The sequence below is a fragment of the Phycodurus eques genome, chromosome 3, assembly GCF_024500275.1.
Source record: "Phycodurus eques isolate BA_2022a chromosome 3, UOR_Pequ_1.1, whole genome shotgun sequence".
Taxonomy (NCBI): Eukaryota; Metazoa; Chordata; class Actinopteri; order Syngnathiformes; family Syngnathidae; genus Phycodurus; species Phycodurus eques.
The window spans coordinates 24799864-24812964 of NC_084527.1; the positions used below are offsets into that span (position 1 = coordinate 24799864).

General features: G+C 42.2%; 2 protein-coding genes across 2 annotated transcripts; both read left to right on the forward strand.

The window, feature by feature from the left end:
* Positions 1 to 347: 347 nt before the first annotated feature.
* Positions 348 to 4057, forward strand: LOC133399573 (gastrula zinc finger protein XlCGF8.2DB-like; the record flags this gene model as incomplete). Its single annotated transcript, XM_061671138.1, has 1 exon — positions 348 to 4057. A coding segment is annotated over one exon (1092 nt), but the record flags the coding sequence as incomplete, so codon positions are not given.
* A 1916-nt stretch (positions 4058 to 5973) lies between these two features.
* LOC133400323 (zinc finger protein OZF-like) lies at positions 5974 to 12818 on the forward strand. Its single transcript, XM_061672830.1, has 2 exons — positions 5974 to 6503; positions 8581 to 12818. The coding sequence occupies exons 1-2, from the start codon at positions 6323 to 6325 to the stop codon at positions 9753 to 9755; spliced, it is 1356 nt and encodes a 451-aa protein (XP_061528814.1). The 5' UTR covers positions 5974 to 6322; the 3' UTR covers positions 9756 to 12818.
* Positions 12819 to 13101: the final 283 nt, after the last annotated feature.

Here is a 13101-nt window from a genome sequence, read left to right on the forward strand (position 1 = left end):
AACAACAAAGAGGGTTCTCTGACGTTCCAGAACATAGCAGTTAGGGGAGAAATAGTTTATCCGTAATACACTACAATATGATAAAAGCATATCAGATAATATGGCCAAAGATTGATGAGACGAATCAAAACTAGTAAAATAACCTTCAAATCAATCCTGAAAAAGAGGGGGAGCCAAAGCAGTGATCTTAAGACCAGTCTAAAGCCCAAAGCCCAAAGCTCCAAAGCCCAAGTCCTTACAAATGAGCTATGCCTCCCCATTAGAAAGGCATTTCTGATTGTATGCCAGTAGTTACATTGTATTAACGAAACTGACTGACTTGTGTCCTACAGACGTCCAGCAGCTGATTGGTCGTCAAGGAGAACTTCCCCCTCAGCTGCAGGGCTGGAGGCTCCAGTGTGGCGCAAGATGATCCACAGCTCCATCACATTAAAGAGGAGGAAGAGGATCCACAGTCCCCCCACATTAAAGAGGAAGAGGACCCAGTCAGCAAGTTGTCACTAAATGTCATCGTTGTGAAGAGTGAAGATGAAGACGAAGCACTCGAGTGGTCTCAGCTTCATAACAAGAGTCCCAGTGAAGACCACCGCGAAGGACCACCCCCACACAGGGAAGACATACAAGAACCTTTGAGAAGCGACACAAGCTGTGAAGGTGATGAGATATTGTCAAAATCCTCCCAAAAGGAAACAACTCTACAAACGGATACAACTCTACAAAACAAGAAAACGCCACAAACATTCGGGAGACGTCAAGAACATTTCAGCTGCTCAGTTTGTGTTAAAAGCTTCACTCTAAAGTCAAACCTGGTAATACACATGAGAACACACACTGGAGAAAAACCATTTCGCTGCTCATTTTGCAGCACAGCATTCTCTAGAAAAGAAAGTATGGAAACACACATGAGAACACACACAGGAGAAAAACCTTTCAGTTGCTCATTGTGTGGCAAAACATTCTCTCAAAGGGCAACTTTTGTGGCACACATGAGGACACACACAGGAGAAAAACCATTTACTTGTTCATTTTGCGGTAAAAGATTCCCTCTAAAGTCGAGTATGGTTTCACACATGAGAACACACACAGGAGAAAAACCTTTTGGTTGCTCATTGTGCGCTAAAACATTCTCTCAAAGGGCACATCTGGAATCACACATGAAAACACACACTGGAGAGAAACCCTTTCGTTGCTCAGTTTGCAGTAAAACATTCTCTCGAAAAGACAATGTGGAATCGCACATGAGAACACACACAGGAGAAAAACCTTTTATTTGCTCTTTTTGTGGCAGAACATTCACTCTGAAGGCAACTATGGTAAAACACATGAGAACTCACACGGGTGCAAGACCTTTTATTTGTTCAGTTTGTAGTGGAAGCTATGCTTGTAGGTCTACTTTAACTGCACACATGCGGACACACAACAGTGTGACAAATGTTTGAAAGTCAGCTCCCATAACAGCCCGACATCCGAAGCAGACCGCATATTGTTTTGAAAAGTGTTTCGTTTTGAAAGCTGTCTGGACGGAAGACTACCTGATAGTTTGTCTGTACTCAGTGACATTATTGGTACTGGAACTGAATTGGTATAAATCACTAAATATCAAAATGACTCATCAAAATCTCTTCAGTATAAACGTTAGTGATTGTTATTCAGAAAACTCACATGTCTCAGCTACATTTTAGGATCAGGTTATTATTGAAACAGATTCAATACTTAAAATGAATATTCTAATAATTTTCATCACAGTAACAGTGATACTCATTTTTACCTGTATACGCTCATGAAATCGCTAGAAAAATTCACAAGTTGCTTTTGGTGCTTACCCACATCCTAAACATCAGATGACAAATTACGCAAGTTGTTTTTAATCTTCACCATGGTAAAATAATTTGAACCCTGCCCCTAAACTTCTAGCCTTACTGCCTTTCCACCTGCACTCCTGGACACACAATATATCAACCTTTTTCCTAATCATCATGTCAACCAACTCCCGAGATTTTCCTGTCATAGTCCCAGCATTCAAAGTCCCCACATTCAATTCTAGGCTGTGTGCTCTTCTCTTCTCTTTCTGCCTAAGAACCCGCTTTCCACCTCTCCGTCGTCCTTGACCCACAGTAGCTGAATTTCCACTGCCGCTCTGCAGGTTAACGGCGATTGTGACAGGCGTTGTTAACTTGGGCCACGGCCGATCCGGTATGGAATTCTTTGGATGAACGCTCATACAGTATTTGTTTGGGAAAGTTATAACGGTCAGAGGACAAAGAGGTTAAAAATGTTCTTGATAACTCTAGAACCCCTTTACAAACCACATCTGCCATTTCGAAGTGATTAAAAAGCAGATATACGGCAGTTAAATCGATAAATATGATTCAGAATGCGCATTTTTCATCCAGCGCCTTCTGGTCTTCGGCTCGATCCGGCGCTGTGACATAACACGAGCCAAATAGCCTGTTCATCAGCATTGTGTGCTATTGTTCCATGCTGTTGTTCCCGTCCTTGTATATTTGTTGTCGTGTGAGACAAAGCGGAACGGAAGATGAATGAATGATTTATTGATTTTCACGATGGCTTATTGTGTGGCATTTGCTCGTACAAATGGTTCAGGCAGTGGCAAGAGTTTCTTTGGCTTTCCAAGTGAAAAAGGAGTACGTGACCAGTGGACAGGGAAAGTCAATCGACAGGGGAAGAAATGTGGTCGGCTATGGGTGCCTAGCAAGCATTCCAAACTCTATGCTGATCACGTCGAACCGGCGTGTTTTGAGAATGACAGAAAGCATTGGATACACAGGTGTAGTTAACCAGTGGCTGAAACCAGCTGCAGTCCCAACTATGTTTCCTACGGCCATCGGGACCTCAACCGCCAGCAAGAGAACTAAATCTTGCAGCCGCCATGGTCAAGAAGAAATAAAAATTAAAACCCACTGAGACCACTGTCTCTTTTTCAAGAGTATTCTCGCCAAGAAACCCGAAGAATACTGACCAAATGTACATAATGCACGTACAATAAAATACTCTATCATATCACAACAAATAAATATAAGCGGTACAGAGATGGATGGATGGATGGTTGGATGGACCAACGCATTATGAATCCCACACGAACGGCCGACTGCTCATACTGCGTCTGTTCATGACTCTATGTTTCTATCGACAAGTGAGGATGCTGGAGCAAGTAAATTATGCATTCATGGGATTCACAAACATAGCAGTGTGTATTTCCAATCCGCTCTGCGCGGTATTGTGTCGTCTCTTCTGCAGGCAGTGCCATCACATCGACCCAGTGGCCACTCTCTTTTTCTGTTGTACAGCTGCTACTTGGCTGCTCGTCGTCGTCACTGTCAGCTTCAGACCTCCTGATCGGCTCAAACATGTAGGGTTTGACGATCCCAATTTCAGTTGGGTGCTCCTGTACGTCGAAATCCTCGTCCTCCTCATATTCCAACACGTTGCTCGCCACTGCGTAGAGTGCAGCGCGCTGTGTTTGGCAATTGCAACGTCACTTCCGGTAACCCTTGTGGTGGATAGAGTAACTCCACCCCGGCGTCTCGATTTTAGGGTATGTTCGGGAGTGCTCAATACTCATAATTAAAACCTCATTTTTAGCTAAACTATAGTTGACAACTTGCTGGAAGTGACGTGCATGTATTACAGTGACGTGGATGTATTGCATAACATAAAAACAATGCAGGCACGGTGGATGACGAGTTAGCACATCTGCCTCACATTTCTGAGGACTGGGGTGTGAATGTGAGTGCGAATGGTTGTTTGTTTATATGTACCCTGCGATTGGCTGGCGACCAGTTCAGGGTGTGCCCCGCCTCTCGTTCGGAGATGGCTGGGATAGGCTTCAGCGCGTCCGCGACCCTAGTGAGGATAAGCGGAATGGAAGATGAATGAATGAATGAATGAAGGAAGGAATATTCATCTTTGTGAATGAAACAACATTCACGTCAACGAAAGAGCAGAACCGCTCCATCCAATACGAACATTGCGCGAGTTACTGTCTATGCATCTGTTTAGCGACCAGTTCGAACTTCGGTACTTGTTTGGTGACATATTTGTACCGCGTTTTTTTTTGTAATAGCATTACTTGTTTACCTTCGTTCTTACCTTTGCCTGTTCGTGTCCCTTGCAAGTTGCGCTGGCGGCCCGCTACATTGTGAGCCTCTTCTTCTCGGAGGCTTTGGAGAAGATCCCTGCCGGCATGACAAGTTTAGGTGTCAATACTTGCGGAATTGTTGGGATTCATTTTGTGCCGGCCTACCACCCAACTAGATCATTAGTTTGGGGGAATACTTTAGAATTATGAATGCCATAAACTCCAGTTTGAATAAACTTTTACTACATCACTATAATAATCATGTATAAAGTCAACATTTGTAAACATATATGTATATATTAAATATTTGCATAAATATCTGAATAGAAACAAAATAATTGATTGCTTGTTAGCAAATAAAATTACATGAAACTACACTGTTGAAAGTAGGCAATGGATTAACAACAAATCTGTGATGTCAGTTTATTGGTAGATACTGTAGGCTGTAACTTACAAAATAGGAGTCAAACAATGTGCTTTAGAAAATGATACAACAAAACTTATCAGTTATTTTTGGAGCCAATAATTAACACCATATGAAAATAAAAAAATCAAGGCCAGCTTCACATTTAAGAAAGACTACTGGGTGCAGTGAATTTCCACATCAACATAAGTTTAGCCTCTTAAGTGATTCTCACTGTCTGTGACAATCTGATTAAAATAAATACAAACACAAATGGGTGGAAATGGTTTTTTTTTTTTTTTGGTCCATATTTGGAAAATGGTAGTTTCACGCCAGAGACTACATCATCAACACTCACCATCGCGCGACGACATCAGTAAGGAAAAGTGGAATCGGAATTAATTTGAAACAGTGCTGTTCTTTCCTATGTCGGAAAGGAAGCAGCTGTTCATCTCTCCTCGACCCCATGATGATATGATTTATTCCCAAGTATTTAAACCCATTTGGACAAATTTTCAATGGATGTCTCGCTCTCTCTAATGTTAATATCACGGAGGGACTGAATTGGCCAGGTCAGTCATGTTAGTCAACACATCGTCAAAATATAAGGACATTTTGTGTTCTGCTGGACCAAGTTTGACTTCGATTATTATTTTTTTTAAATATATATGTATAATTTTGATTTGTATAGTTTATAGCGAACGAAAACCCAAAGTCACAATATATCCATCCATTTTCTGAGCCGCTTCTCCTCACTAGGGTCGCGGGGTGCTGGAGCCTATCCCAGCTGTCATCGGGCAGGAGGTGGGGTACACCCTGAACTGGTTGCCAGCCAATCGCAGGTCACATAGGAACAAACAACCATTCGCACTCACAGTCATGCCTACGGGCAATTTAGAGTCTCCAATTCATGCATGTTTTTGCGATGTGGGAGGAAACCAGTTGGCCACCGTGTCGCCCAAATTCAAAATATATACTAGATATATATATACTAGAATATTAATCAACAAACAATCCAGAAACAATGAAAATTATTTTTAATGCAGAAATTAGGACGGAATTTGCCCTCTGAAAAGTATTTTCCCCAAGTGTTTAATCATTAATCCATATAACGTATGAGTACTGAAATCAAATGACTTTTCCAACATATTCTAATTTATTAAGATGTGCCTGTAGTCATTAGTGAGTAGGGAATGATTGATGACCGCGGTCCTTTCAAATTCTTCATTTCTTGCAGGGCACGCGACGGCATCAAAACGAAGGTAACTTTCGCCTTTGTCTTCGATGTTCTAATATGGTAAAGCAACCACCATCGAAGAAGAAAAAAGGCGGAAGTTAGCGTGGCTCCAATACAGACATGTACACTAGATACGCCATCGACTCGTAGCAGCCCCCCTAACCGACGTGCTTGCGTGGCGGCCATGTTGGGGAGGTCGACGTTCCCATAGAAGCCAATGCATGAACACTGAACACAAATTTAGTCGTAACTTTCTCATTTTCCAACCGATTTTCACAAGGCTTTTGCCAACGCCAAAGCGTATGCTATTGTTTATGCTATATACACATGGAATGGACTTACAGTTCTCTTGTTATAATCGTACGACGTTACACGTATATGCAGCACATTGTGGCGTTATTCTTCTAGTATTTGGGTTTTGTTGCCGTACACATAGAATGCGCTGACGACTTTGACCTCCCTAGCTTAGCTTCGCCGTCGGCATGGAGCTCAAAATGGGCGTATCGTATCTACCTTCCTATAACTGTGGGCTCCAAGACGACAAGAACAAAAGCTCGAAGAGGACGACGACAAATCCGCAAACATGTTGAAAAATGTGGTCAGGGAGCGACTAAATGAGGCCGCCGACGACATCTGCGGCCTGTTTGAAAGAACGATAGCGTCATACGAGGAGGAACTTTGTCGAGCAAGAGAAGAGAACGAAAAACAACGACGACAACTGGAAGCTGCTGCCCGGGCTAACCCGATGGTGTGGCACATGCCAGGTGTGTTCGACTTCCAGCTCTTTTATTCGTATTTCATGAGGCAACCGAGTGCTTGGATGGTCACGGGCATTGTTGGTCTTGTGCTGCGCATGCGTCGCAATCTATCCACCATACTTAAAACTTTGTGACACTTGGGTCAAACAATTCCCAGGTGTCGTCATGACATGGCTGTGGCATTGAGTGGAGCGGGAGATCGACAGGCGGATCGGTGCAGCGTCTGCAGTCATGCGGACTCTGTATCGGGTTGTCGTGGTAAAGAAGGAGTGGAGCCGAAAGGCGAAGCTCTCAATTTAGCGGCCGATCTACGTTCCTACCCCACCAATGGTCACGAGCTGTGGGTCGCGATACAAGCAGCCGAAATTAGTTTCCTCCATTGGGTGTCCGGGCTCTCCCGTAGAAATGGGGTGAGAAGCTCGGTCATCCGGGAGGGGCTCAGAGTCGAGCCGCTGCTCCTCTGCATAGAGAGGAGACAGGTGGCTCGGGCATCGGGTTAAGATGCCCCACGGACGCCTCCTTGGTGAGGTGTTCTGAGCACGTCCAACCGGGAGGAGGCACCGTGGACTTAGTCTTAGTCCCCCGGGCTGGTCTGGGAGCCTCTAGGGACCCCCCCCCAAAAGTGGCTGGGGTGAGGGAAGTCTGGGCTTCCCTGCTTCAGCTGCTGCCCCTGCGACCTGACCTCGGATAAGCGGAAGAAGGTGGATGGATGGATGTTTGGGTTGGTGGGTGTGCAGACGCATCACCAAACATAACCCACCCCACCCGACGCTTACCGCTGCATATTGACTTCCGTGTGCCTTTGGGTTGTGAGCAGAAGGGTTACAAGAGAGTCTTTGCCACATGTACACATGCGGCAAAAACTCTAAATCTTACCAAGAATGTTTTATTTCTCGTCCTGAATCTCCTAACTAATCTGATTACACTTAAAGTAAGACTCCTCACCTAAAATAGTAAATTATATTAGACAATTTTCACTTGTTTCAAGCAAATTTTTACTTGAAATCAGTAGGAAAAAGTTCTTCTAGTAAGTTTGTAACTTGTATTTTTTTCTACAGATTTCAAGTAAAAATACCTTGAAACAAGTGAAAATTGTCTAAAAAAATTGTTTTATTTGGCTTATTTTAATTAGTATTGACTAGAAATAAGACATTCTTGGTAAGATTTCGAGTTTTTGCAGTGCAATATTTTTTGTGTGCTAATCAAATCATATGTTGTACGATTATGTCATATGATTTACCAAAAAAAGTGACTTGAATAAACAGGCATGTGCACAGACATTTTGGGGGCAGGTGCTCAAACTCCAAAAAGGGCACCTATCTCCAAAATCATTCATACAATTAAGAAAAAAAACAGTCGTAGATATATTTAACATGTACCGTTATTTATTTCGGTTAACACAATCAGCACAGTCACTAACTACTAACAAAGGAGGTGAAGGGAAGCTGTAGTGGATGTAAAAATTTTACACACCCCTGTTCAAACGGCTTACACGCACCTGCTTATAAATGGGGGTGTTCAGAATTAAGCAATCACATTTAAACTCACGTTGAATGGATTAAATGGAAATCTGACCATCCCAAAATAAATGAAGGTGGGACCATATGTACATTTCTCCCAAAGACTCAAACAAATGCCCCTTAAATTTCAAAACACTTGGTGGAATTGATGTCAGAGAGGGTCATTTTATTTGTATTTTTTCATATTAATGAATGAAGAAAATTAAACGGGCTTCAGCAAAAAGGGCACTTTTTTCGTCTACGGCAAAGGGGCAGGTGCTTGGGGTCTATGCGTGCATTTGCACAGTAACAAATTGCTAAGTACCCATCTTTGCTGAATTTCTACCACATCTATTTTTTAATCAACTTACTTGCTGAAATGGAAATTACGGATGGTGTTGTGTTTCTCTACCAAGCAATTTAGCTCACGTAACAACAACTTTTAAACAGACACTTCATACAAACTACAGTGCTAGAGAGGAAGGCTAAATTCATCATTCAAGCCATTTACACTATTCACACAACTGCTTCCACGGAAGCAGTTGTCTCTTGCTCTATTCATTTGTGCGGCTTGTGTCTTGCAGGCGTCCAGCGGATGATCGGTTGTCCGCAAGAACTTGGCCCTCAGCCGCAGGGGGGGACCACCAGTTTTGAGCGGAAGCACCCACAGCCGACCTACGTCAGAGAAAAAGAGGAGAATACACTCCCCATTGTCCCTGTCAAGGAGGAAGAGGAAGAGGCTGATGTCAGTAAATTGCCACTGACCGTTGTTGTTGTCGGGAAGAGCGAAGACAGCGAAGACGAACCACCCGAGACGTCACAGCATAGCTGTCACAGTCCAAGTTGTGCAGGACCGCCACCGGACAACCTCTTGGCGACACTATCACATAACGAAGACATGGAAGAATCTTTGAGGAGCTACGCAGACTGCCAAGGGGACGACAACCGGTCGGAACGCTTGGAAAAGGAGACGCCGGGCAGGCGACGTCACACGGGTGTCAAACCTTTTAGCTGCCCGGTTTGCGCTAAAAGATTTATTCGGAAGGATTATGTGATCACACACATGTGGACACACACGGGAGAAAAACGTTGCAGTTGCTCGCTTTGCGGTAAAAGTTTTACTTGTCAGCACAATTTGAACATACACATGAGAACGCACACGGGAGAAAAACCTTACGCGTGTTCGGTGTGCGGCGAGAAATTCCGTCACAGGGTCTCTTTGATTGCGCATACGGCAACGCACACTGGGGAAAAACCTTTTGCGTGCTCCGTTTGCGGCGAAAAGTATTCGTACAAGTTCACGTTGACGGAGCACATGCGGACGCACACGGGAGAGAAGCCTTACAGTTGCTCGGAGTGCGGCCAAAGATTCTCTCGAAAAGAACATTTGAGCAGCCACAGGAGAGCACACACCAACGAGAAACCCTTTAGCTGCTCAGTTTGCGCTAAAAGGTTTGTCAAAAAGTCCAACATGGAATTACACATGAGGACGCACACGGGCGAGAAACGCTTCACTTGCCCAGTTTGTGGTAAAAAGTGTACTCAAAAGTCGCAGATGACGTCACACATGAGAACGCACACGGGAGAAAAACCTTTTGCGTGTTCGATTTGTGGCGATAAATTTACTCACAAGGTCACTTTGATTACACACACAGCAAAACACACGGGAGAAAAACCTTTCATTTGTGCACTGTGTAACCAAAGCTTTTCTTCCAAGTATTATTTGAATGTACACTTGCGGACACACAACGGACAATAAACACTTCTGTGGGAAATTATGATTTAACCATTGAACACATTTTTCATCAAAACATTTTTTCACCTTACCCCCATTCAAAACTCTAAAAGTGCTACATGCATTTTCCCAGAAAATTCTAAAGTTTAAAAAAATTTTTTTTGGGCTGATTTTTATTTATATTTTTTGACGGGGGGGTCGAATGGATCCTGATTTGGATTAAGGCTTCATAGTGACGTAAGAAAAAATTAGGCTTTGACTTTTTTCCCCACCTCATGTGACAGGACAGTGATTAATTTAAAAACTTGAATCGTTGGATTGCAGAAAAAGCTCAAAGGAAAATTTTTGCGCCGAGCTGCTCACACAACTCAGTCGTTAGCCAGTTAACAGCCAATCAACTCTACACTCTCATTCGTCGACACCCACGTCACTCACCATGCCCGGACCGGCCTCTTAAAGCCATACAGCCTCAAACTCACAGTTACTGAAGCAGAACTGGAGGACAAATAATACCTGCACCTCACATGTACATGTAATTTTGTTTAGTAATGCAAAATCAATTTGTATCTGATTAATTGATGGGATAGTCGTTAGAATACTTGAGTCTAAAAATATTCGATAGCTGCAGCCCTCGTTACAGTTTTAAATGGTGATTTCGTTTATTAAGGAAAAAAGTTTTTCAAAGTTATGTGGCCCTGTGTGGAAAAAGTAATTACCCCTTTGTGAAATCATAAATGAATTGTGGCTAATCTCAATTTTTAGTTAATTTTCACTGATCACACCCAAGCCTGATTACCTCCAGACCTGTTCAATCACTAAATTACTTAAACAGAATGTGTACTGACAAAATCAAGTCTGACGATAGCGCTAAAAAAGCAGCAACAAAATAAAACGTTCCAAATAAATTCCAGAACAGTGAAGAAGTAAAGTAATTGAGATCTATAAGTCTGGAAAGGGTTACAAAATCCATTTCTAAAGCTATAGGATTCCAGCGAACCATAGGGCGAGCCATTATCCTCACATGGATAAATTATGGAACATTGGTGAACCTTCCCAGGAGTGGCCGGCCTACAAAGATTACCCCAAGAGAACAGCAATGACTCATCCAGGAGGCCACAAAGGAACTCAGGACAACTTCTTAACAACTGCAGGCCTCACTTGCCTCAGTTAAGTTCAGTGTTCATGACACAACAATGAGGAAAACACTGGGCGAAAATGGGATCCATGGCAGAGTTCCAAGGCAAAAACCACTGCTGACCAAAAAGAACATAAAGGCTTGTCTTAGTTAAGCAAAAAAAAATAAAACCAACAACATCCGAATAATTCCTAAGACTTTTGTGAGAATATTATATGGACTGACGAGATTAAAGTTTGAGCTTTTTGGAAGGTGTATGTTTTGTTACATCTGGCGTAAATGTAGCACAGCATTTCAGACAAAGAACATCATACCAACAGTCAAACATGGTGGTGGTAATGTGATGGTCTCTGGCTGGTTTGCTCCTTCAGGACCTGGACAACTTGCTGTCGTTGATGGAACCCTGAATTCTGCTCTTCAACGGAAAATCCTGAAGGAGAATGTTCAGCCATCAGTTTGTGAACTCAAGCAGAATCGCACTAGGGTTCTGCAGGAGGATAATTATTCAAAACACACCAGCAAGTCAACTTGTGAATGGGTTAAAAAAAAAAAAAACCAAAATAACATTTTTGGAGTGGCTTAGTCGAAGTACGGACTTGAATCCGGTTGAAATGCAGTGGTATGACCTTAAAAGGCTGTTCATCAGAATCGTCTTTATTTGCCAAGTATGTCCAAAAACACACACAACGAAATTTGTCTCCGCTCTAGTATGACAACAGACAGTCAATTGACAGAACACTTTTGAGACATAAAGACATTGAGAAAAACAGTCAATGAGCAATAAAGGGTTGCTAGTTATCTGGTAATGCCGGTACAATTATTATTATTATTTTTGGGGATAGTTCTGCAAAAAGATGCAGAGTCCTCTAGCACTTAGAGCAGTTCGAATGACTAATATTGCAATATGCAAAATGACCATTGTGCAAAGGGCACATGATCGAAAACCCCTCATTTTTGCTGAATTCAAACAACTGTGCAAGGAAGAGTGGGCCAAAATATCTCCACAGAAATGTGAAAGACTCATTGTCGGTTCGAGAAAACGCTTGATTTCAGTTGTTGCTGGTGAGGATGGCTCAGCCAGTTGCCGTTACTTTTTCACGCAGGACTAGATAAACTTGAATAGCTTTTTTTTAAATTACTATTTAAAAACAGCATTTTTAGTTCACTTGGGTTATATTTGTCTGATATTTACATTTGTTTGATGATCTTAAAGTGGGGAAACGATGCACAAATATAAGAATTTGAGAAGGGGGGGCGGGGCAATACATTTTCACAGCACTGTATTTCACTTGACGGTCAGCATGATCTCTAGTTCTGTCTGTTGATCCTTTCAAATCTCTCCAAATGTCTTGGACGTCAAAGGTTCACAACCTTCATTATGTTATTGGCCAGTTATTACGTTATAGGCCTATTATATTTGAATAAGGGCACATTTATTACGTTTTGGGCTGTTATTATATGGGATTCTACACACCCAATCATGACTGTTAACCAAATTAACCCTTCCCCCCAAATTTATGAAAAACAAACCAAAAAAACAACAACAAATCACATGTACATAAGTGTTCATACTTAACCTTTACCATGAAGCTAAAAATTGAGCTCAGGCGCTGATTCAGTTTCTGCTGATCATCCTGGAGATCATGTTTTTACTGAAAACAAAGTACTTAATTTCCCCCAGATAATCTCTTTTATGTTTTCAGTGTTGGTTCTAGGATTTTGAGAGCGGTGTGATTCTTTTTTTCCATTTTTGAAGTGGTGTAACTATTTCCCGTGAGCGCTGTCGAAGCATTTCCTCGCAGCAGGTCAGATTGGTGAGTTCATTTTTTTTTGACGTGGGTGCAACGCACATCCCACAAATGTATCTTCCTGCCTTAGGGGTCTGAATGGAAAATAAGCTTTCCAACAGTATGAAATGTAATGACGGGAAGCATCGCTACAACACAGAAATAAACCACTAACACAATTCAAATTCCTTGTATTATGTTGTACCATTTTATTTTACGGACCTTTACAACAAGTGAAATGTTATGCTCATTTTTTGCAATTAAGTTAATTTAGGGTCACTCTCAACGATGAAAATCAGTTAGGCATCTAACAATTTGCAGCATTGAGGTAAACAAAGAAGTAGACATACAAACACACATCAAAGACACTTATTTACAGAATATGTAATTGTTTACATTTGGGAGAATGACAATATTATGATCGGGTGTTTGGTAATGCGTAGATTAT